Source organism: Prinia subflava, unplaced genomic scaffold, assembly GCF_021018805.1.
Source record: "Prinia subflava isolate CZ2003 ecotype Zambia unplaced genomic scaffold, Cam_Psub_1.2 scaffold_63_NEW, whole genome shotgun sequence".
In the NCBI taxonomy this organism is placed as follows: domain Eukaryota; kingdom Metazoa; phylum Chordata; class Aves; order Passeriformes; family Cisticolidae; genus Prinia; species Prinia subflava.
In genome coordinates, this window is record NW_026961070.1 from 215,555 (window position 1) to 236,197 (window position 20,643).

At 65.8% G+C, this 20,643-nt stretch overlaps 4 protein-coding genes and 1 long non-coding RNA gene across 6 annotated transcripts; 3 read left to right on the forward strand and 2 right to left on the reverse strand.

The window, feature by feature from the left end:
* The first annotated feature begins 199 nt into the window (after positions 1–199).
* SPAG7 (sperm associated antigen 7) lies at positions 200–2,167 on the forward strand. The gene is made up of 7 exons (XM_063425266.1): positions 200–365; positions 773–840; positions 921–1,009; positions 1,285–1,369; positions 1,445–1,534; positions 1,691–1,847; positions 2,009–2,167. Exons 1-7 carry the CDS (start codon positions 215–217, stop codon positions 2,137–2,139), a joined length of 771 nt encoding a protein of 256 aa, XP_063281336.1. The 5' UTR covers positions 200–214; the 3' UTR covers positions 2,140–2,167.
* A 4-nt stretch (positions 2,168–2,171) lies between these two features.
* On the reverse strand, positions 2,172–5,144 carry LOC134565645 (uncharacterized). 2 transcript variants are annotated; one of them, XR_010083959.1, is made up of 4 exons: positions 4,547–5,144; positions 3,904–4,077; positions 3,168–3,665; positions 2,172–2,937 (listed from the first exon to the last, which is right to left on the reverse strand). It is a non-coding gene; the product is annotated as an uncharacterized LOC134565645 (long non-coding RNA). The 2 variants fall into 2 exon arrangements; XR_010083960.1 differs by lacking the exon at positions 3,904–4,077 and having other exon boundaries at positions 2,174–2,937; positions 4,547–4,913.
* Positions 5,145–6,339: 1,195 nt separating this feature from the next.
* On the forward strand, positions 6,340–8,776 carry PFN1 (profilin 1). Its single transcript, XM_063425267.1, has 3 exons — positions 6,340–6,508; positions 7,801–7,993; positions 8,526–8,776. The coding sequence occupies exons 1-3, from the start codon at positions 6,377–6,379 to the stop codon at positions 8,621–8,623; spliced, it is 423 nt and encodes a 140-aa protein (XP_063281337.1). The 5' UTR covers positions 6,340–6,376; the 3' UTR covers positions 8,624–8,776.
* Positions 8,777–9,297: 521 nt separating this feature from the next.
* On the forward strand, positions 9,298–13,670 carry SLC25A11 (solute carrier family 25 member 11). Its single transcript, XM_063425252.1, has 9 exons — positions 9,298–9,788; positions 10,523–10,752; positions 11,214–11,366; positions 11,615–11,821; positions 11,920–12,010; positions 12,220–12,310; positions 12,406–12,505; positions 12,608–12,659; positions 13,076–13,670. Exons 1-9 carry the CDS (start codon positions 9,630–9,632, stop codon positions 13,229–13,231), a joined length of 1,239 nt encoding a protein of 412 aa, XP_063281322.1. The 5' UTR covers positions 9,298–9,629; the 3' UTR covers positions 13,232–13,670.
* Positions 13,671–13,880: 210 nt separating this feature from the next.
* Positions 13,881–18,040, reverse strand: PSMB6 (proteasome 20S subunit beta 6). Its single transcript, XM_063425263.1, has 7 exons — positions 17,842–18,040; positions 16,835–16,963; positions 16,421–16,488; positions 15,201–15,332; positions 14,985–15,114; positions 14,414–14,558; positions 13,881–14,086 (listed from the first exon to the last, which is right to left on the reverse strand). Exons 1-7 carry the CDS (start codon positions 18,004–18,006, stop codon positions 13,950–13,952), a joined length of 906 nt encoding a protein of 301 aa, XP_063281333.1. The 5' UTR covers positions 18,007–18,040; the 3' UTR covers positions 13,881–13,949.
* Between the last annotated feature and the right edge of the window lie 2,603 nt (positions 18,041–20,643).

Consider the following 20,643-nt stretch of genomic DNA (forward strand, 5'->3'; position numbering starts at 1 on the left):
GAGAAAGCGGGAATGGAGGACCCGATGCGTGTGTGTGTTTGTGTGTGGGGAGGGAACCCTGCGGGGGACATTGGGGGGACAGAGGGGACATGGCGGAGCGCGTCCTTTAAAGGGAAGGCCACGCCCCCTGACAGCCAGACCACGCCCCTGGCGGCCAGACCACGCCCATCCCCTCTGCTCTCCAGGGGCCGGGCCCTCCTACGTCCCCGACGCGATGACGCACGACGCCGGGGACGTGGCCGTCGCGCGGCGTCACGCATCGCCCCGTCGCAAGATGGCGGAGCTGGACCTGCTGGGCTCCATCCTGAGCTCCATGGAGCGGCCGCCCGCCGCAGCCGATGGCGAGACGCGGCGCCGGGCGCGGGGTCAGCAGGGCCGGGGAGGGCGCGGAGGCACCGGGGGAGGGGCACCGAGACCGGGCGTGGCGGGGAGCGGCGCGTCCCGGCCCTTCGCCCTCAGACCCCCCCAGCCAGCACCCGGCCCGCCCTCACGCGAAGCCACGCCCACCGCGGGCTGCCGGCCCCGCCCCCAGTGCCCCGGGCGCGCGGTCCGTCCCCTGATTGACGCGGGGGCGCCTGGCCACGCCCTCGCCGTGGCCACGCCCCTGCCCTTTCCCCCGTGTCGCGCGTTAGGTCTCGCGCCGCGCCACGCCCCCCCCAGGCCACGCCCCTGCCCGGTTGAAGGACGGCCCCGGGACGGTGGCGGCCCCGCCCCCTCGGGCCCCCGGGGTTTTTGAGGGGCACCGGCGGCCTGACCCCCCCTGTCCCTTCAGAACAAGCTGCTCGCATGAAGAAGCTGCAGGAGCAAGAGAAGCGCCAGAAGGTCGAGTTCAGAAAGAGGGTGAGTGAGGGGACAGGCATCACTGGGCGTTTGGGACATTCCCCACGGGCCCCCCCAAATTCCTGCCCGTGTGTCCCTAGATGGAGCAAGAGGTGTCCCAGTTCATCCAGGCCACCGGGGAGCCCCGGCGCCGGTTCCAACCCATGAACAAGATTGAGAGGAGCATCCTGTGAGTGGGGCACACTGGGGGAGCACTGGGGACACTGCTGGCACTGAGAGCGCTTGGGAGAACAGTGCGGGACCCTGAGGGAGTGGGAGGGCACTTGGGAGGATACTGGGAGTGCAGTGGTGGGTCAGTACTGCGTGTGCTGGGCTTGGGCACTGCAGACACGGGGGTGGGACAGGAACACTCCGGGACGGCAGCACCCCTGGGGCAGTTGGGGACTCTCACAGGGAGGGACCCCGCTGGGGAGCCCCGGTGCCAGCAGTCCCGTGTTCCCCCAGGCACGACGTGGCGGAGGTGGCTGGCCTGACGTCCTTCTCTTTCGGGGACGACGAGGACAGTCGCTACGTCATGGTGTTCAAAAAGGTGGGGGACGGCGGGGGGCGGTCTGGGGGGGTCCGGGGGAGGTGAGGGAACGCGTGGTGACCCCGGTGTCCCTAGGAGTTCGCGCCGTCGGACGAGGAGCTGGAGGCGTACCGGCGAGGGGAGGAGTGGGACCCGGCCCGCGCCGAGGAGCGGCGCCGCCTCCGGGTAGGCGGGGCTTAGCAGGCATGGGGCGGAGTCTGACATGTGGGTGGGGCCCAACAGGGCGTGGCCAGACGGGCGTGGCACGCACGCATGGTGGGGCGGGGCTTACGTGGGTGTGGCGGGCGTGGGCGGGGCTGAGCGCTGACTCCTCACCTGCAGGAGCTGGCAGCGCAGCAGGAGGAGGCGGAGCTGGAGCGCGGCCCCGCCCCCCCGGGCCCCCCCAACGACTACAAGGACAAATATCGGCACCTGATCGGCTCGGACGCCGCCAAGGCCGCTGCCCGCACCATGGAGGCCAACAAGGCGTACGGCTGCGGTGAGCAGAGGGTCCTGCCGGGGTCCCTGGGGGGTGTCCTGGACACCTGCGTCTCTCCCCTGGGAGGTTTTTGGGCACCCAAATACCGGGGTGCTCTGTGGGGTGCTGGGGGGTCCCTGAGGAGGGTCGCAGCCTCCTGGATCTCCCCTGTGCCCCCCCAGTGCCGGTGGCCAACAAGAGGGACACGCGCTCCATCGAGGAGGCCATGAACGAGATCCGGGCCAAGAAGCGGCTGCGGCAGGCGGAGGACGAGGGCGGGGCCGGGGGGGGCCCCGGGGGGCCCTGCCCGTGATGGGAGGGCAGGGGGGGTTTGCCCCCCCAGGGGTATTTAACAGTGGGGGAGGGCGACAGGGACACACGGAGGGGGTGATAAAACACCTCATCTGCTCACCTGGTGCCTGTGTCTCTTTTGGGGGGGCAGGTGGGGTGACCCCCATGCCCCAGGTTGTGTGTGTGTGTGTGTGTGTGCTCCACTCCCCAAACACAGCGTGAGTTGGGAGCTCTTGGTGCTTTACAAAGTTTATGGGGATGGGGGGAGCCCCTTGGTGGTGGGGGGGCCAGGCTGGGCCCTGCTGCCCTCCTCCCTCCTACTCAGCCTTGGGCTTTCAGAATTTGTGAACTTGGCCTTGTCCCCCAGCACCCCCTCGGTTCTGGGAGGGACAAGAGCCCGGTGAGGTGACGTGGGGCTGATCCAGGGATCAGCAGAAACGGGGGGTTTGGGGATGGGGGGACACATGCAGCACACACAGAGACAAGGACACCACTGGGGGGGACGTGGGGACACAGAGGCAGCCGGGACAAGGGGACACACACAGAGATCGGGGCAAAAGGCAAGGGGTGCACGAATGTGGAGACTCCTCCACGTCTGGTTGTACTTTGCTGAGCGCTCGGAGTGACAGCGGGGAGCACCCGTCTCCTTCTGGGGGGACAATGGAGGCTGGCACGGGGGAAACGGGGGGCGACAGGGGCTGCAGGGACTGCCCTGGCCAGTGCAGAGCCCCACAGCGAGGTCAGCGATGGAGGAGTCCTCAGTCCTGCCCAAGCGGGGACTCCCCGTGAGCCCTGGCCGTGGTTCTGGGCCAGCTTGCACCTGTGGGGGTACAGGAGGTGACACAGGTGACACGGGGACGTGAGCTCGCACGGGGGTTGTGCAAGAGCTTTTCACACAAGGGCTCTGCACTGGATGGCCGCGGTGGTGAGGGAGGTTCGCGTGAGACGTTTCTGTGCAGAGGCCTCGCCTCCCGTGACCGTTTTGCACGAGGCCTCTTCCCAGGGAGGATTTTCCCAAGGGTTTGAATGAGGATTTGCCCGTGCACTCACATCTGGGTGGGTGGAGTGACCCGGGGGCGTTCACAGAGGTTTGCAGGAAGGTTTGCAGACTCAGCCCAGGTGAATCCAGTGGTCAGGATTTTCACAGGAGTTTGTGTGCAGAGTGACACCTGACGGCCTCACGGTGGGGGATGTGCACGTGAACTCCCACCTGGATGGGCTCCATAACGGGGAGGTTACACCAGGATCACACCTGCGTGGGCTCAGCACTGGGGGCTGCCCAAGGATTCAGAGCACTCACACCTAGACGGGCTCAGTGACGGATCTGGTCTGGCTGACCTCGAGCAGGGGGCAGCTGCACGGCCTCAGCCTCGGCCACGGCTGCGATGTGCCTTGGGTCGGTCACTGCCCACCCACCTGGATGTCCACCTGTGTCAGGACGTGCTTCCAGCCCTCCCAGCCGTCCTGGTCAAAGGGGTCCTCAGCTGACACCACTGTGGGCAAACAGCCACCAGTGTGTACTGGAGTTCAGCAGTATGGCCCTGTCACCTGGGGGAGAGGGACAGGGACAGTGACCACCCCATAGCCCTGGCAGAGCCTTGTACAAGCTGTCAGAGTCCCCAGCTGCTTTTGCTGTGCCTCCCAGGTACCCCCCAGTCTGGTCCACTTCATCCCAGTGCCCTGCAGTGCTTCCAGTCCTCCTCAGTGTCACTCTCCTGCTTCCCAGTGCCCTCCCAGTGCCACCCAGTTCCATCGAAGTCCCTCCCAGTTGCATCCCAGTGCTCACCGGGGTAGTCCCTTGATCAGGCTCTGGTAGAGCTGCCCCCGGTGATGATCCAGGGGATCCCGGGGGGATTTGAAGTCCAGGTCGTGTTTGCCCTCGCAGCAGAACTCGGAGCTGCCACATCCATCCCGATGCTGCCCCTGTCCCTTCCTACGGCTGCTTTCAGAAGCTCCAGCTCTGGAAGCACACCCAGGGAGCTGGGCCTGAATCCCCCCTGAACCCCCAAATACCCCTGAAACTCCCACCCCAGCTGAGACAGACCTGGGCCATGCAGGCCCCAAATCCCTCCAGAGAGCCCAGGGACCCCATTCATGGACACAGCCAGTGCTGACCCTTGGCCAGGGGGACCTGGGCATCCAGGCCCCAAGGCCATCCCCTCCAATCTGCCTTCCCTTCCCTGCACTCCGGGTGCCCCCAGCCCACCTCCTGCCCTTTCCTAGCCCTCCCCCACCACTTTTCTCCAATTACCACAAATTCATGATGTGACCCCAAACCCCAGCCCTGTCCTGGGCACCGTCACCACCTGCCCCAGGCCCTCCATGTCCCCAACACTCCCGATGGGTTTCACCACAACCCTGAGCCTCCTCTAATCCCTACACACCACCACGACCCCCCCACCCCGGTATCCCCCCCTGCCCCTCCATACCCTTGGCCAGAAACAAATCCACCTCCACTGCGCAATTCCCGTGAGACTCTAGGATCTGCTGGGCTGTGACCTTCTGGATGGACAAGGCCAAGATCAGGGGGGTCCCAGCCTGACCCTGGACTGCACAGACGCCCCCTCAGCTCCTGTGGGGGAAACCCCCACGTCCGAGTGCCCTGAGCTGCCCTTATGTCTCCCCATCCCTTGGGGGGCCGTGAGTGAGCCCAGAGCCCCCTCCCCAAAACCCAGTACACCCAAAGGGGCCCAAGGTGGGTCCGGGCCCTTCCCACCTTTGCCTGGGACCCTGCCCCTCCCCCCCAGCCGTCCCCCGGGATTATTTATCCCTTCCCCTTCGCCCCTCCCCCCCGGAGGGCCCGCGCTCAAGGTCGGACCCCGCTGGGGGCAGCGGGGCGAGGCCTCAAGTGCCCGGGGCCGGTGGCACTTGGCGATGGTCTCCAGGTGTCCCCCCCGGGTTTGGGGCTATTTTTAGCCCCCCTCAAAGGTCACGATAACACGACCCCCGAGGGGGAAGGCTGGAGCGCCGCCTGAAGGCCCTGGGGGGAACAGCACCCGCCAGAAGGAGAGGGGGCGAATGGAGGGGGACAGGATTTTGGGGGTGCAGAAGGTCCTTTGGGGGGGCAGTTCAGCCCCTCAGGAGTACCGGGGTGGGGGAGGGGTGGGACTCAGCCCCATGGGCCCCACAGCGTGGGGGAGGGGCGGTGGCTTTGACCACTTCCCGGGGAAGTTCTCGCTGGGGGGGGGGCGGGACCAGTCTTTTTATGGAGGGTGGGGGGGAACGGGCACCCTGAGGAGCCCCCGACCCCCACGACCCAGCTGTGGGGGTCGTGGCACCAAGGGCCCCCCCGGGGGCAGGCGATCCCGAATGCCTCGGTCCCCCCGTTCCCCGCCTAAACCGCCGACCCCTCCCCCACCCCGGGGCAGGAAGTGAAACCGCTGCCCCTCCCCCCTCCCCCCGGAAAGTCCCGCCCGGGTCTGAGTCAAACCGCGACCCGCGGGGGGAGGGGCGGGGGTCTGCACCCCAAGACAGAATTGAGCCGTCACCCCCCGGCAGCGACCCCCGCTCGGGGCTGCACGGAGGGGCCAGCGCGGGCAGGGCTGTCGCGATAAGGGCGTGTCTGTCAAAATAACAGGGATTCACACTCTAGGGGGAGGAGGGGCGATAACAAGGGATTCGTTATCAGTCTAGGGGGTCACGATAACTCTGGGGGTGTCGCGATAACGGGGGAAGTCGGAAGAACGGGGAAGAGGGGGCATAATAAAGGGTGCGGGTCGAAGTAAAAGGGACGGCCCGAATGACGGAAGCGAGTGTCGGGATTCTGAGGAGGTGTCTGAATGACGGGGGGTGATGCATCGTGATAATCGCTGGATGCAGAATACGAAGGGCTTGGATTAAGGGGGGAGCGGGCGCAGTCAGGGAAGGGTTCACAGTAAACGGGAGTGCAGGGATCGCGGTACCGGTGGGGGCTGGAGCAATGCGGGGGATCGCAAGGGGCGGAAGATGTCGCGATAATGAGGGAGGGTCGCAGGAACAAGGCCTCCCCGCCCCCCCCCCAGTCGACGCGCGCCCTCCGCGGAGCGCGGGGCCAGGGGCAGGCCCGCAGAAAGCTCCGCCCCTTAAGGCCCCGCCCCCTGCCCCGCCCCCTGCCGTCCCCTATGAAAACCGCCGCCCGGCGCCGCCGCTGCTCCTCCGCCGCCGCCGCGCGTTGGGCGTACTGCGCAGGCGCTGAGCGAAAACCCCGCCCCTTCCCCGGCGAATCCCCGCCCCCGCGGCAGGCCACGCCCCCGCGCCCCGCCCGCCCGCCCGCCGCCGCCATGAGCGGGTGGGCGCCCTACGTGGAGACGCTGCTGGCGGACGGCACCTGCCAGGATGCCGCAATCGTCGGCTATCGCGACACCCCCGCCGTCTGGGCCGCCGCCCCCGGCAAGACCTTCGCCAATATCACGGTGAGAGGCCGGGACCGGCAGGGGTGGGGGGGGGCAGCGCGCCGAGGCGTTTCCCGCCCAAGCGCGCGGAGGGCGGGGGGACCCAGTGGCCTCTGAGGGGCGGGGCTGACCCCCCCACCCCTCCCGCGACGGGCTCCGCGAAGGACAAAAAAGGGAGAAAAACGCAAAAGCGCCAGCGTGGAGCGCCGTGGGGGGGGTCGGGCGCTGCCCATGCCCGGGGAGCCGGTGCCGGGGGAGGGCCGGTGCCGGGGGGGTCCTGGAGGCGGGGGGGGCCGGCAGCGAGGCAATCCCTTCCTGAACCCCGCTTCCAGCGTTTCGGGGGGCCGCAGGCTGGCGGGGAAGGGGGGGAATGGGTGAACACCACGTGGTTCGGCGGCCTCCCTCCCCGCTTCCCATCTATTGCACTGCAGTCCCCTGAGTGGATGGCGGGGGTCTCGTGGGGAGATGGGGGGGGGGCTGGAGAAACCCCTCCCCACTTAAAAACCCTCTAAAAATGTGCGGAATGCGGCCACTTCCCGGTGGAGGAGGGGCGGCCGGGGCTTCCTGTGGGGGAGGGGCGGCGCGCGCGCACCCCCCTCCCCACTTCCCCCCACGGAAACGGGGGGGGGGGAGGGGAGAAGTTTGGGGAGGCCCATGGTGGGAAAGGGAGGCTGCCGGAGCCCTGGTCCCCGTCACGGGGGACTCGAGGGGGGTCCCGAACGGCTGGGCCACCCGAGGCACCAGACGAGGTTCATGGGGGTCCCCGGACTGGGGGTCCCGATGGGGTTCTCTGCGTTACATGTGGGGTCCCGGGGGTGTTCGTTTGAGGGGTCCTTTAGGGGGTTCCTGGGGAGCTGGTTTTGGGATTCCTGACCTGTTCTCCCTGGTGGACTCTGGAGGACCGCGAGTTTGGGAGGTGAATCCAGGTGATCCCTGGATTCTCGGGTCCTCTCGTGGAGAGCAGGGGTCACACGTGGGGTCCCTGGCGGGAGTCATGGGGGTCCCGGGACGCCTGGGTCCCTTTTATGGTCACACAGTGGGAGTTACGAGAGTCCCTGTTTGCCGAGTGCCCCGCAGGGACCCTGCCGGGGGGTTTGGTGTCTGCCTTTGGTTTTGGTGGTCCCTGGGTGGCGGGGGGACCCTTTGGGGTCCTCCTGACCTGTCCCCATTCCTCTCCAGCCTGCATAAGTGATGGACCTCGAGCAGGGGTGGTTGTGGCAGTCCCCAGAGCGCTGGGTTCCTTACAGGGTCACGGGTGGGCTGTGGGGCTCCGGGGTCTGTTTTTGGGGTGCCCCTGACCGTTGTACCCACAGCCAGCGGAGGTGGCGGCACTGGTGGGCCCCGAGCGGGGGCCGCTGCTGGTGCAGGGGCTGACGCTGGGGGGGCTGCGCTGCTCCGTCATCCGGGACTCGCTGCTGGTGGAGGGGGAGCACAGCATGGACCTGCGCACCAAGGGCGCCGCCGGAGCGCCCACCTTCAACATCACGGCTGCCATCACCAACAAGAGTGAGGGACCCCCGGGAACTGCCCCTCTGTCACCCCTGCCCCGCACCCTGGCTCATCCCCGTCACCCTCCCTGCACACCCTCTATCCTCCTTTCCCCTTCAAAATCACCAGCAGGAGGGACCTCCCCTTAGAACCACCCTGTCACCCTGTGTTCCTGCCCCCCCACACCTCCCTGTCACCCTTTGTCACCTCCTGACCAGTTCCTGTCACCCCCCGTGACCCCAGGCCTCTGCAGGTGCCCCCCCATGTATCTTATGGCATCATGGTGGCACCCAATGTCACCCTGTGTCCTCTCCCCCAGACAGCTCCACCTGGCCACGTCACCTGCTGCCTTGTCACCTGTGTCACCCCTGACCTGCTTCCCGTTAACATCCCCCCCTGCTAATTTCCCCTTGCTAGCTCCTGGGGTCCCTCCATCCCAGCTGTTGCCTCCTGCCCTGCTCCCCCCTTGACCCCCTGCCTGTCCGGGGATCGATGAGGGTTTTGGGGAGGGTTGGGGATCACCCCCAACCTTACATTCCTACTCCTGCAGCCATCGTGCTGGCCATGGGCAAGGAGGGCGTCCACGGCGGCTGTGTCAACAAGAAGTGCTACGAGATGGCCAATCACCTGCGGCGCAGCCAGTACTGAGGGGCTTGGGGGGCACCCCTGGGACCCCCCCGGGGACCCCTGGACCCACAGGGACCAGCAGGAGCCGCCAGGGACCAGCAGGACCCCGTCTCCCACCCCCCTGTCACCCCCCGAATCCCCGCTGCCGGCAGCAATAAAGTGCCCTTGTGGGGAGTCGCTGTGGGTCGGGGATTTCGGGGATCTGGGTGCTGTGGGGGGAACCTCGATGCGTGGCCGGGCCCTGGGGTGCGGCTCTGCCCTCCACCCAGGGTGGAGGAGGCCTCCCCGGATACCCGGGTCCAAGGGTGCTGCCGTGCCCCAGGGGGGCAAAGTCCGCGCTGGGGCGGGGGTGACGCCTCAGCACTCGTCCCACGGTGCCCCCCCTTCACCCCAACCCCGACTCTCAGGAGGCAAAATCGGGGCGCAGAGGCTTTATTGGAGGGCTGCACTCTTGGCAGGGGTTGCACCAGCAGCAGGGGAGGGAAAGCAGCTGGGGGGCATGGCAGGACAGAACAAGGGGGCTGGGGGACGTCTTGGGGAATTTGGGGGCAGGAACTCCAGAAGTTCTGGCAAGTTGTGAGGCAGGACCCCAGGTGTTCAGGGGATGGTGAGGGGCAGAGGTGGGGATTGGGGAGGTAGTGGGATGGGTGGATGTGGGGCCATGGGGTGGGGCAGGGGGACTGGTGTGGGCTGAAGAAGGTGGTGTAGGGCAGAGATGGGGATGTGGGAAGGTGATATGGGGTGGAGGGGGATTTGTGGGGCAGAGCAGGCGTCCCGAACAGGCGGAAGCAGCTTCGGTGCTGTCGAGTCCTTATAAGGGCAATGTGGTGGCTCTGGCACTTCCTGTTCCCCCACTCGCCCCCCCCGGCTGACTCACGGATGGAGGGAAGGGCCCGCAGCTGCCCCACGGAGAACTGGGGTATCAAGGCTTGGGCCGTGGGGTGGATGGAGTGTCCTTCCCCTGTTCCCCATCCCCAGCGTGAAGGGACCCAGGCGTTGGGGCCCCCTGTGTGTCCTTGCCCCTGCCATGAGTGACCACCCCCGTGGCTGTGAGGCTGGGCCACACCATCGCCCCATCACTGTCCCCTGTGGAGCCACGGCACCCTTGCATCCTGTAGGACAGTATCGCTGCCTCCCTTGCGCTCCATCTCCAGGTGATCCTGTCACTTGCAGCACCCTGACACAGGTAGGACGCAGTCGCTCGTGTCATCCCTGGCACCGGGTGCCTTCTGGTGTCCCCAGCAACCCTCAACCCCTCAGGGGTACCCCAAAACTGGGGGGGCTGGAGGGGACGGACAGAGTTTGGAGGGGAATGGAAGTGCTGGAGAGGGGGTGGGGTGCAGTGTCTCACCAGCGACTCCCGGGTAGAATCAGTACCAAAGGTCAGGGGGCGGTGCCAGCATGAGCAGGGGGACTCCGAGTGACCCCGGTGATGGTTGATGCACCCAAGGTTGCCCTCAGTGCCCCCCAGTAGACCCAACTTCCCTCAGTGCACCCAAGGCGCCTCCCAGTGACCCCAAGTGTACCACGTGCTTCCCCGCATATCCACAGAGCCTTCCAGTACCTGACAGCGCCCCCCAGTGTCCCCAGTGCTTCCCAGTATCTCTTAGTACCCCCCAGCACTCACCGTCTGGAACAGGACGGGACAGGCATCACCCCTCGGCGCTGAGCAGCGGCGAGACCGAGTGCGTCAGGCCCCGGTCGCCGACCCCTCCCGCCGCCGGTGGCTCCCCTCAGCCCCCCCAAGATGGGAGACTATCGCGAGAGGGGCGGGGCTACTCAACAGCCGCCCCCGCCCCGACCAATCCCCTTGGTCGCTGAGCAATTTCCCTTCCCGCCTAAACATCCTCCACCAATGAGAGGCGTGAGGGCGGGGCTCGCGGCCACGCCCCCTCCCTCAGAGGCGGTGCTTCCCCCCAGAGCAGCGCTCCCCGCGCGGGGCCCCCGCCCCCGTGCCGCGCAGGCGCCCCGCGCAGGCGCACTGGCGCCGCGCCCCCCCCGAGTCACCTTGGGGCGCCGCCGGTGCCGGACCCCGCGCCCCCCCCGCGCCCCCGGTACCACGGCCCGGCCGAGATGGCGGCGGCGCCGGCGGCCGAGAGGCCCAAGACCTCCCCGAAATCCGTCAAGTTTCTCTTCGGCGGCCTGGCCGGGTGAGAGCCCCCACCTCCCTTCCCGCCGCCCCCCCAAACCGGGATCCCCCACTCCCTTACCGACATTCCCCGGCCCAAACCTTTCAGGTTGCCCCTAAACCACCCTGGATACCCCTGCAAAACCTTTAACTCCCCTCCATGCCCATCATTGCCCCCCACAGCCTCCCCCAAATCCTTTCAGTGTCCCTCAAATGCTCCCCAAGGCCCCTTCAGACCCCCAACCCCCCCACCGCCCTCCAAAACCAATTCAAATCCACGAAACCCTTTCAGACCTCCCGAAATGCCGTCCAGATCCCCTCAAACCTGCCCTGTGCCTCTCCCATAGATCCCCAGAGCTCCTTCAGAGTTTTTTGTCACCCCACATTTCCTCCGAGAGGGCTGTGAGTGGATTTGGGAGGCTGTGGAGAGGGGTGTGAGTATTTTTGGGGTCCCCCTGACCTTATGTGACCCCCCTCCTACAGGATGGGGGCTACAGTCTTTGTGCAGCCCCTGGACCTGGTGAAGAACCGGATGCAGCTGAGCGGGGCCGGGGCCAAGGGCCGCGAGTACCGGACATCTCTGCACGCCCTGGGGTCCATCCTGCGCCACGAGGGGCTGAGGGGCATCTACACGGGGTATGGCCCCCCCAGAACCCCCCTGCCGCCACCCTGAAACCCCTGGGACACCTCTTGAACCCCCAAACCCCCTGGGACCCACCCAGACCTCATGTCCCTGCCTGCCCTGGGGTCAACCAGACGTTGCTGGTCATCTACATGGGATACGGACCCCCAAAAACCTCAGAACCCCAAGCACCTGCAAGCCTGGAGCTCCTTCCTGCCCCCCCAGTTTTTGGGACTGCTCCCATTCTCTGTGTCCCCCTCAGGCTATCAGCTGGGCTTCTGCGCCAGGCCACCTACACCACCACCCGCCTGGGCATCTACAGCGTCCTCCTGGAGCGTTTTGGGGGGGCTGATGGGACTCCCCCTCCGTTCTTGGCCAAGGCAGCCATGGGCATGACGGCCGGGGCTGCAGGGGCCTTTGTGGGGACCCCGGCTGAGGTGGCCCTGATCCGCATGACAGCTGATGGCAGGTGAGCCCCCAGGCCTCCCAAAATATATCTGCACCTCTGTCTGCCTCCCCAAGTCTGCTTTTTTAACCAAAATCCCATTTTTTTGCCCTGAATCCCAGGCTGCCCCCCGGCGAGCGCCGCGGGTATCAGAACGTGTTCGACGCTCTCGTGAGGATGGCAAGGGAGGAGGGGGTGCTGACGCTGTGGAGGGTAGGTCAGGGCTGTGGGACCCCGAGATCCCCCCCTGGGATGCAGAGGGGTGTCCTGGTGCCCTGGGGGGGAAGCTGGGTGTCCCCCAAATCCCCATCTCCCACCCCAGTGCGGTGAGGGAGGAAAGCGGTGTCTGCGGGGATGCAGAGGGCGACGTGGTGGGCTCTGGAGGTGCTGGGGACTCACCCAGCCGTGCCCTTTTCCCCTAGGGCTGTATCCCCACCATGGCCCGTGCCGTGGTGGTCAACGCCGCCCAGCTCGCCTCGTACTCCCAATCCAAACAGTTCCTGCTCGACTCTGGTGAGTTCAGGGGGCGGGTCTGCCACGAGGACACCCTAAATCCTAGCGCGCTCCCCCCTGCCCCGTTCCCCTTTGATGTTTTGGGGTGCCCCCAGGGCATTTCCGTGACGACATCCTGTGCCACTTCTGCGCCAGCATGATCAGCGGGTTGGTGACCACGGCTGCCTCCATGCCCGTCGACATCGTCAAGACCCGGTGGGTTCATTTCGGGGGGGAGGGCTCCCTGATAAATAACCACAGGTGTGATCCGTGGTCACCCCCAAAGCTCCTGTTGAACCCCTGCACGTTCCCCCACAGGATCCAGAACATGAGGACGATTGATGGGAAGCCCGAGTACCGCAATGGGCTGGTGAGCGAGCGGGGTGGGGGAGGGCAACCCCGTCTGGGAGACCCCATCAGTGCAGGAGGGGCTCCTCTGGCATTTTGGGAGTTCCCTTTCAGCTGGGGGGGTTTCACACCGTTTTGGGGGTGTTCCCTGTCATTGGTGGCAGGAAGAGAAATTCAGGTCATTTTTGAGGAAATGCCCTTAATTTTGGGGAGCTTCCCAGGTGTTTTGGGAAGGTTCCCCATTATTCTGGCAGGGGGAGGGGCAGGGATCCCTGTCGTTTTTGGAAGGTTTCTCACAGTGTTGGGGTGGATTCCCCATCGCTTTGAGAGTGTCCATGTTATTTCAAGCTTTCCCATCCTTCCAGAAAGGCACCTATGACATTTTTTAGAAGGTCTCTCATGGTTTTCGGCCCCCCTGACACGCTGCCCCTCCCACAGGACGTGCTGCTGAAGGTGGTGCGCTACGAGGGCTTCTTCAGCCTCTGGAAGGGCTTCACCCCCTACTACGCCCGCCTGGGCCCTCACACCGTGCTCACCTTCATCTTCCTTGAGCAGATGAACAAGTGGTACCAGCGGCTCTTCCTCAGTGCCTGACAGCCCCCCGGGGGGGCAGGGGGGCTCTGACCCCATCCCGTGGGCTCTGTAGGGGCACCTGACCCCCCATGAAGGGGCTCTGGGGGGGGTCTGACCTCTCCCTCAGGTGCTGTGGGGGTGCCTGACCCCCTCCACCCCACCAGGGGCTGGGGGGAGGTGGCTCTGTGGGAGTGTCTGACCACCCCCACCAAGGCTGTGAAGTGGCCCTGGGGCCCTATGGAGGGGTCCTGGGCCCTACAGGGGTGCATCACCCACTCCTTGGGGCCCTGGGCCTGACACAGGGGTGCTGGATCCCTCCCACGGGGTGACAGGGGTTGCCTTGTCCCTGTGGGGCAGCCCTATAGAGGCTGCAGGGTGCCCCCTGTGCCCCCCTCCCACCCCTCTGGGGGTTTTGTTACCAGCCAATATCAAGGTCACAGGGTGGGGCAAGAGCCCCCCCCAAATTCCCCCCCCTTCCCTTCCCCCAGCACCCTCCACCCTGCGCTTTGTTAATGAATCATGGATCGTGATCATGTAATTAAAGCAAGACCTACAGACGACGGGGGGTGCTTTATCTGTCACACCAGGGGTGGGGGTCCTTGTCTGTCACACCGTGGGCGTGGCCTTGCCCCCACCAGGGATGGGGTGACAGAAGGGGACCCCGAGGACATCCAGCAGAGGCAGCGGAGCCATTTATTGTCTCCCCCACCGAATTTGGGGTTCCTGCGAGGGGAGTCCCTCAGACAGGGGGGCCACCATCGCCCCAGGGCAGGTCGGAGCCGGCCAGGACTGTCCGCTCCACACCGTCCTCTGTGATGGCTGCCAGCCTGATGACGCCGCCGCTGGAGCCGTCTCGCACCATGGCCAGGGCCAGTGCTGGGGGAACGCACGTCAGGGACCCCAAACCGCTCCTGTCCCCAAACCCCCAGGATGCTCCAAAACCCCTCAGCACTGCCCAAACTCCTCTGTGCCCCCAAATTCTCTTCCAAGAACCCCCGAACCTTTCCATGTTCCCCAAATCCCCTCCCAAGACCCCAAAACCCTTCCATGTTCCCCAAAACCCCTCCCAGGACACGCCCAAACCCCTCAATGCTAGCCAAACTCCTCCGTTAGCCCAAATCCTCTCCCAGGACCCCAAGCCCCACTCTCAGGACCCTTCCTCCCACCTTGCCCCAAATTCTCCCAATTATCCCCCAAACTCACCACGGGCAACGAATTCCTGGCACTGGGAGCGGCTCATGCCGGGCTGGAATGTGGCGTCCAGGAATCCGTAGATGTAGGAGCTGCCTGAGCCTCCCACAGCGAAGGGCTGGCGCAGGAGGAGCCCTCCCATCGGCACCACGTACACCTGGGGGGCACAGGGGGGGCTGAGGGGTGCTGTGGGGCAAAGGAGGGGGCTGTAGGGAAAAGGAGGGGTTATGGGGCAGAGGTGAATTTTGTGGGGCATAGAAGGGGATGGCAGGAGGCAGAAGGGGATGTGGGGCAGAGTGAGACACTCCTGGATGGAAAAGGGGCACTCGGGCAGAAAAAGGGACATTCTGGGACAGAAAGGGGAACATTCCAGGGTGGGAGAAGAGGACACACTAGGGGAGAAAGGAGAATCCTCCAGGGCAGAAAAAGGGGAATATGCTGGGGCAGAAGAGAGGACACTGCAGAGCATAAATGGGGACACACTGAGGCAGAAAAAGGGGACACTCTAGGGCAGAAAGGGGACACTCCAGGGTGGAAAGGGGAATGGTCCAGGGCAGAAAGGGGGATGTTCCGGGGCACCCACCTGTCCCCCCCGCCGCGGGTCCCAGCCAGCTACAATGATGCCGGCGCTGAGCTCCTCACGGTACCGGTAGCAGCTCTGCTGGAAGAGGCGGGCGGCCGTGCGCACCCGCGGCGGCTCCTCCAGCTCCACGCTGTGGGGCAGGGCCAGGCATGGGGCTGGGGGCTGCCCCCACGGTGCCCCCGGCCCGGCCCTGCCCCACACGCCCGCGGGGGGTACCTGTGGAAGGCCAGCTGGTAGGCCACGGCGTCGGCCACCGCCTGCGTGTCGGCCGCCGAGCCCGAGCGGCAGCAAAAGATGCGGTCGTGGACAGGGGTCAGCTTGTCTGTCACACGGTTGGCAATGTAGGACCTGCGGGGACAGCACGGTGGTGGCACCACAACGGCCGTGGTGGTGGCACTGTGGCAGTGTCACTGTGACAGCCATGGTGGTGGCACCGTGGCAGTGTCACTGTGACAGCTGTGGTGATGTCACCGTGGTGATGTCACTGTGGCAGCTGTGGAGGTGGCACCATGGTGATGGCACCGTGACAGCCGTGGTAACGTCACCGTGGTGATGGCACCACAGTGATGGCACCGTGACAGCCACCCACCTGCCGGAGGTGACACCAAGCGAGGTGGCAGCAGCCTGTCGTTACCATAACAACCCCCCAAGGTGATGCTGCGAGCCGGAGGTGCTGAGAAACCCCTGGAAAACGGGCGTTGGTCCCGAAAAGGTGGGAGCACTTCTCTGGGTGCCAGGTTTGGCAGGCACGGGGCTTAGGAATGGGGGATTTGCTGTGGTAATAACACCAAAAAAACTCTGAGAGGAAATCCTGGGAAGCCCAGGGATAATCCCTGGGGAATGGTGGGAAACGGATTTACAGGATTTACCGGGATGGAATCAACAAAAATAATTCGGGTTTTGTTCATAGGTCTGAGGTACTCAAAAGGATTTTTCCACCTAATGGACCCAAGATTGTAACAAAAACAGTGTGGGAAGTATTTTACAGGTGAATCAAGAATTACATGACTTTGAAGTATGCAGGGAGCCCTTTGGATCGCGTCATTTTAACACAGGATTTAAATCCAATTTTTATCACCACACTGGGGAATGGCTCTGTGGGATTTCAAAACTCGCCCTAAAGGAGGAAAAACAATTTGGCTAAAAAAACCCCAACGGGATCTGAGGAGAGAAAAGCAAATGCTGGGAGCAAGAGCACAAACTTGAACCTGAGAACGTTTTTGAAGGAATTATTCCACATAAACGAAGGATTCCTGGATGGTTTTCGTGCTGGAAAATGCCTGTCAGGTATGACACTGACACCTGGGGACCGTGCCCACAGCTTTGGGGGTGGCACCCCGGTGACATGACGGAGACACCCCAGCGACAAGAGTGACAGCCCCGTGACACGGTCCCGGACCCCCCCCTGACGGCCCCGATGGCGCCACGGCGCTCACCCGGTAGTGGTCCGGGAGTCGGCCCCGATGACGACGCCTCCATCGAACTCCACGGCCATGATGGTGGTCTGGAGGGAGGGCAAGGAGGGAGAGGCTGCGCTGCGAGTCCCTGCCCCACAGAAACCACCCCGTGCCCGCAGAAATCGTCTTTCCACAGAACCCCCGGGCCCACAGCAGCTCCCCCCTCTCCCCAGACCAACCACCCCGTGCCCCACAGCCCCCTCCTCTCCAGGGAGAGCCCTCTGAGCCACATTCCCCTTCCCGCGCCCCTTCTGCCCCAGCGCCACCCTCAGCCGCACACCGGGGCCTCTCCGCCCCACAGCCCGTCCCCTCCACCCCACGGCGGGTTCTCCTGCTCCGTAACACCCGCCGTAAGCCCGCCGCCCTCCCCGCGGGTCCCCCCGCCACACTCACGCCGGTGCTGACGGGCTCCGCCGTCCATTCCCGGTGCGGCCCGGCAGGGCCCGGCCCGGCCCGCGGCTCCCACACCGTCACCGCCGCCATCTTCGCCCGCGCTTTACGGCAGCGCCACCGCCGCAAGGGCTGCCGGGAAGCGGCGCCAACATGGCGGATCCGCCGGAGGAGGCGGGGGGCGGCCCGGCCGTGAGTGGGGGGCGCTGGGGGAAACCGGGGGGGACCGGGGGGGCTGTGGGGGTTCCGGGGGAACCGGGGAGGACCGGAGGAGGCCCGGGGGGGGGGTCTAGAGGCCCTGGGGGGCGGTCCAGGGGTCCTGAGGGGGGATATGGGGAGCTCTGAGTGAGGCCGGGGGGGCTGAGCAGGGGTCGTGGGGGGACTCTGAGGACTCGGGGGGGGGATAAAAGATGTCCTGGGGGGGTTGGGGGTGTTCTGAGGGGGGTCTGGGCCGTTGTTGGGGGGGCACAGGGGTGTTGGGGGATCCATAGGGACTGGGAGAGGTTTGGGGGTGTCCAGAGGGACTGGAGAAGGATTTGGGGGGTCCATAGGGGCTGGGGGAGGGGTTTGGGGGGCTGTAGGGGCTGGGGGAGGATTGGGGGGGTCCATAGGGGCTGGAGAGGGTTTGGGGGGGCTGTAGGAGGTTTGGGGGGCCACAGGGACTGGGGTTGGGGTTTGGGGGGTCCATACGGGCTGGGGAGGGGCTGGGGGGGCTGTAGGGGCTGGGGGTGCTTTGGGGGGTCCATAGGGATTGGGGAAGGTTTTGGGGGGTCCACAGGGACTGGGGGGGTCCAGAGAGACTGGAGAGGGTTTTGGGGCGTTGTAGGAGGTTTTGGGGGGTCCACAGGGACTGGGGGAAGTTTGGGGGGTCCACAGGGATTGGGGAGGGGTTTGGGGGGCTGTAGGACGTTTGGGGGTCCACAGAGCCTGGGGTGAAATTCAGGACGCTCCAGGGCCTGGGGTCCCCCCCAATCCTCCCCAGCCCCTCCCCGGCGGTTCGGGGGTCTCACCCATCCCCGGTGCCCCCCCAGGAGCCCGGGCCGGGGGTCGCGGGGCCCCCCCGGGGGCGGCAGCGCCTGGAGGCGCTGCTCAACCGCAGCCTCCGCATCCGCATGTCGGACGGGAGGACCCTGGTGGGGGCGTTCCTGTGCACGGACCGGCAGAGCAAACGTCATCCTGGGATCTGCGCAGGAATTCCTCAAAGCCGCTGGTCCGGGGGGGTCTGGGGGGATTTGGGGGGTCCTGGGGGGTTTCTGGGGGGTCTCAGGGGGGTGGGGGCGTTCCTGTGCACGGACCGGCAGAGCAACGTCATCCTGGGATCGGCTCAGGAATTCCTCAAAGCCGCCGGTCCGGGGGGGTCTGGGGGGATTTGGGGAGGATTTGGGGGGGATTTGGGGGGTCCTGGGGGGTCTTTTGGGGGGTTATGGGGGTCTCAGGGGGGTGGGGGGCGTTCCTGTGCACGGACCGGCAGAGCAACGTCATCCTGGGATCGGCTCAGGAATTCCTCAAAGCTGCCGGTCCGGGGGGTTTGGGGGGCTTTTGGGGGGTCCTGGGGGTCTTTGGGGGGTCCTGGGGGGGGATTTGGGGGATCCTGGGGGGGATTTGGGGGATCCTGGGGAAGCTTTGAGGGGTCCTGGGGGGGATTTGGGGGGTCCTGGGGAAGATTTGGGGGGTCCTGGGGGGGATTTGGGGGGTCCTGGGGAAGCTTTGAGGGGTCCTGGGGGGGATTTGGGGGGGTCCTGGGGGGGATTTGGGGGGTCCTGGGGAGGATTTGGGGGGGTCCTGGGGGGGCTTTTTGGGGGGGTCTTGGAGGAGTTTTGAGGGGTCCTGGGGGAGTTTTGTTTGTTCTGGGAGGGATTTGGGGTTTTTTTTTTAGGGGGATTTGGGGTTTTTTTGGGGGGGGATTTGGGGTTTTTTTAGGGGGATTTGGCCTCTTGGAGTAGGAATTTGGTGTTTTTTGGTGGAGATTTGGGTTTTTTGCTGGGGGGAATTTGGGTTTTTTTGGTGGAGATTTGGGATTTTCCAGGGAGATTTGGGTTTTTTTGGGAGGAATTTGGGTTTTTTTGGGGTAATTGGGTTTTTTTGGGAGAAATTGATTTTTTTAAGGAGGGATTTGGGGGTTTTTTGGGGGGATTTGGGTTGTTTTGGGAGGTATTTGGGCTTTTTGAGGAGGAATTTGGGCTTTTTGAGGAGGAATTTGGGGTTTTTTGGGGGAAATTTGGGTTTTTTTCAGGCTCTTTGGTGCTTTCGGGGGCCTCTGTGGGGGGGTGGCAGCGTCGCTGTCCCAGCAGTGTCACCCGGGGGGGGCTGAGGGCGCTTTGGGGGGCTCGGGACCCCCAGGACCCCCCGTTTTGGGGGGCTCTGACCCCGCTGTCCCCCCCAGACGCGTTCCCGGGCAGCGAACCCCGAGTGCTGGGGCTGGCCATGGTCCCCGGGCACCACATCGTGTCCATCGAGGTGGAGCCCCCCTACCCCTGAGAGAGACCCCCGGGACCCCCCCCGGGGACCCCCGGACCCCCCCGGGGACCCCCGGACCCTGCGAGAGCCCCCCGGACCCTGCGAGACCCCCCCGGACACTGAGAGACCCCCCCGGGGACCCCCCGGCACCGATGGAGCCCCCAAACCTCGAGGGACCCCCCAGGATGGGGACCCCCAACACCCAACGGACCCTCCAGATGGACCCCCCCAAACCCACCTGGGACTCCCCAAACCCACCTGGGACCCCCCCCAAACCCACCTGGGACCCCCCCAAACCCACCTGGGACCCCCCAAACCCACCTGGGACCCCCCCCAGTGCCTGAAGGACCCCCCGGACTTTGGGGTCCCCCCTCGGGGCTTTGGGGGTCCCCAGGGTGCCATTAAAGCCCCCCCTCGGTGACGCTGTCCCCGTGTGACGCTTGTGTCCCCTCCCCCCCCCACGTGTGTGTGACAGGAGACCCCTCCCCCACCCCCCCTGGACCCCTCCCCCACATTCCCGCCCCTCCCTCACCCCCCTCGCCCCTCTCCCACCCCCCTCGCCCCTCCCCCACATTCCCGCCCCTCCCCCAAATTCCCCGCCCCTCTCCCACCCCCCTGGACCCCTCCCCCAAATTCCTGCCCCTCCCTCCCATTCCCGCCCCTCCCCCTCGCCCCTCCCCCAATTTCCCACCCCTCCCCCACCCCCCCTCGCCCCTCCCCCACGGAGCCGTCGGGCTTTGCCATTAATTTAATCTCAGGTACAAAATAGCTTCTGGGGGGGGGAGGGGAGGGGGGTACCCGCCCCTCCCCCACCCCCACAAACACCGGGGGGGGGCCCGGCGGGGGGAGGGGCAGGAGGAGGGGGGGACACGGGGGGTGGGGGCGGGGCGGCCGCAGGGCCCAGCACCATGATGGGGGTGGGGGCGGGGCGAGGGGGGGGGGTGACAACCCTCCCCTCCCCCCCCCCAAAGGTCAGGGGTCAGCGGGGGATGGGGGTGGGGGAGGGGTCACGGTGACCGAACCCCTCCCCCCCACAGACCCCTCCCCTCCCCCCCCCCCCCCTCGGGGAGTCGGGGACCCCCGGCCCGACCCCCCCCAATAAATAAAGCGACCCCTCCCCCCCTCCCCGCGTATAAATTAAAAAATGGAAAAAAACCCCAAAAAAACCCAGAAAAAATCATTTACAAAAAAAATTAAAAACCAAAAAACCCAAAACGAGGCGAGGGGGGAGGGGGGGGGGAGGGGCGCCCCTCCCCCCGCGGGGGGGCTCCGGCCGCCCCCCCCGTTTGGGGGGGGAGGGGTAGCACAGGCCCCTCCCCCCTTTGCACCATGGTTTGGGGGGAGCCCCTCCCCCC

What these genes read in the sequence shown, in the direction of transcription:
- SLC25A11 (XM_063425252.1), top strand. Translation starts at nt 9,630, where the DNA reads ATGAGTGACCACCCCCGTGGCTGTGAGGCTGGGCCACACCATCGCCCC. An exon ending in CTGAGGGGCATCTACACGGG is followed by an intron (nt 11,367 to 11,614) that starts GTATGGCCCCCC and finishes TGTCCCCCTCAG; the next exon opens with GCTATCAGCTGGGCTTCTGC. An exon ending in GGGTGCTGACGCTGTGGAGG is followed by an intron (nt 12,011 to 12,219) that starts GTAGGTCAGGGC and finishes CTTTTCCCCTAG; the next exon opens with GGCTGTATCCCCACCATGGC.
- SPAG7 (XM_063425266.1), top strand. Translation starts at nt 215, where the DNA reads ATGACGCACGACGCCGGGGACGTGGCCGTCGCGCGGCGTCACGCATCG. An exon ending in GACGCGGCGCCGGGCGCGGG is followed by an intron (nt 366 to 772) that starts GTCAGCAGGGCC and finishes CTGTCCCTTCAG; the next exon opens with AACAAGCTGCTCGCATGAAG. An exon ending in CAACAAGGCGTACGGCTGCG is followed by an intron (nt 1,848 to 2,008) that starts GTGAGCAGAGGG and finishes GTGCCCCCCCAG; the next exon opens with TGCCGGTGGCCAACAAGAGG.
- PSMB6 (XM_063425263.1), bottom strand. Translation starts at nt 18,006, where the DNA reads ATGACGTTTGCTCTGCCGGTCCGTGCACAGGAACGCCCCCACCAGGGT. An exon ending in GACTCCCGGACCACTACCGG is followed by an intron (nt 15,333 to 16,420) that starts GTGAGCGCCGTG and finishes CTGTCCCCGCAG; the next exon opens with GTCCTACATTGCCAACCGTG. An exon ending in CCAGGAATTCGTTGCCCGTG is followed by an intron (nt 14,087 to 14,413) that starts GTGAGTTTGGGG and finishes GCGTTCCCCCAG; the next exon opens with CACTGGCCCTGGCCATGGTG.
- PFN1 (XM_063425267.1), top strand. Translation starts at nt 6,377, where the DNA reads ATGAGCGGGTGGGCGCCCTACGTGGAGACGCTGCTGGCGGACGGCACC. An exon ending in AGACCTTCGCCAATATCACG is followed by an intron (nt 6,509 to 7,800) that starts GTGAGAGGCCGG and finishes TTGTACCCACAG; the next exon opens with CCAGCGGAGGTGGCGGCACT. An exon ending in GGCTGCCATCACCAACAAGA is followed by an intron (nt 7,994 to 8,525) that starts GTGAGGGACCCC and finishes CTACTCCTGCAG; the next exon opens with CCATCGTGCTGGCCATGGGC.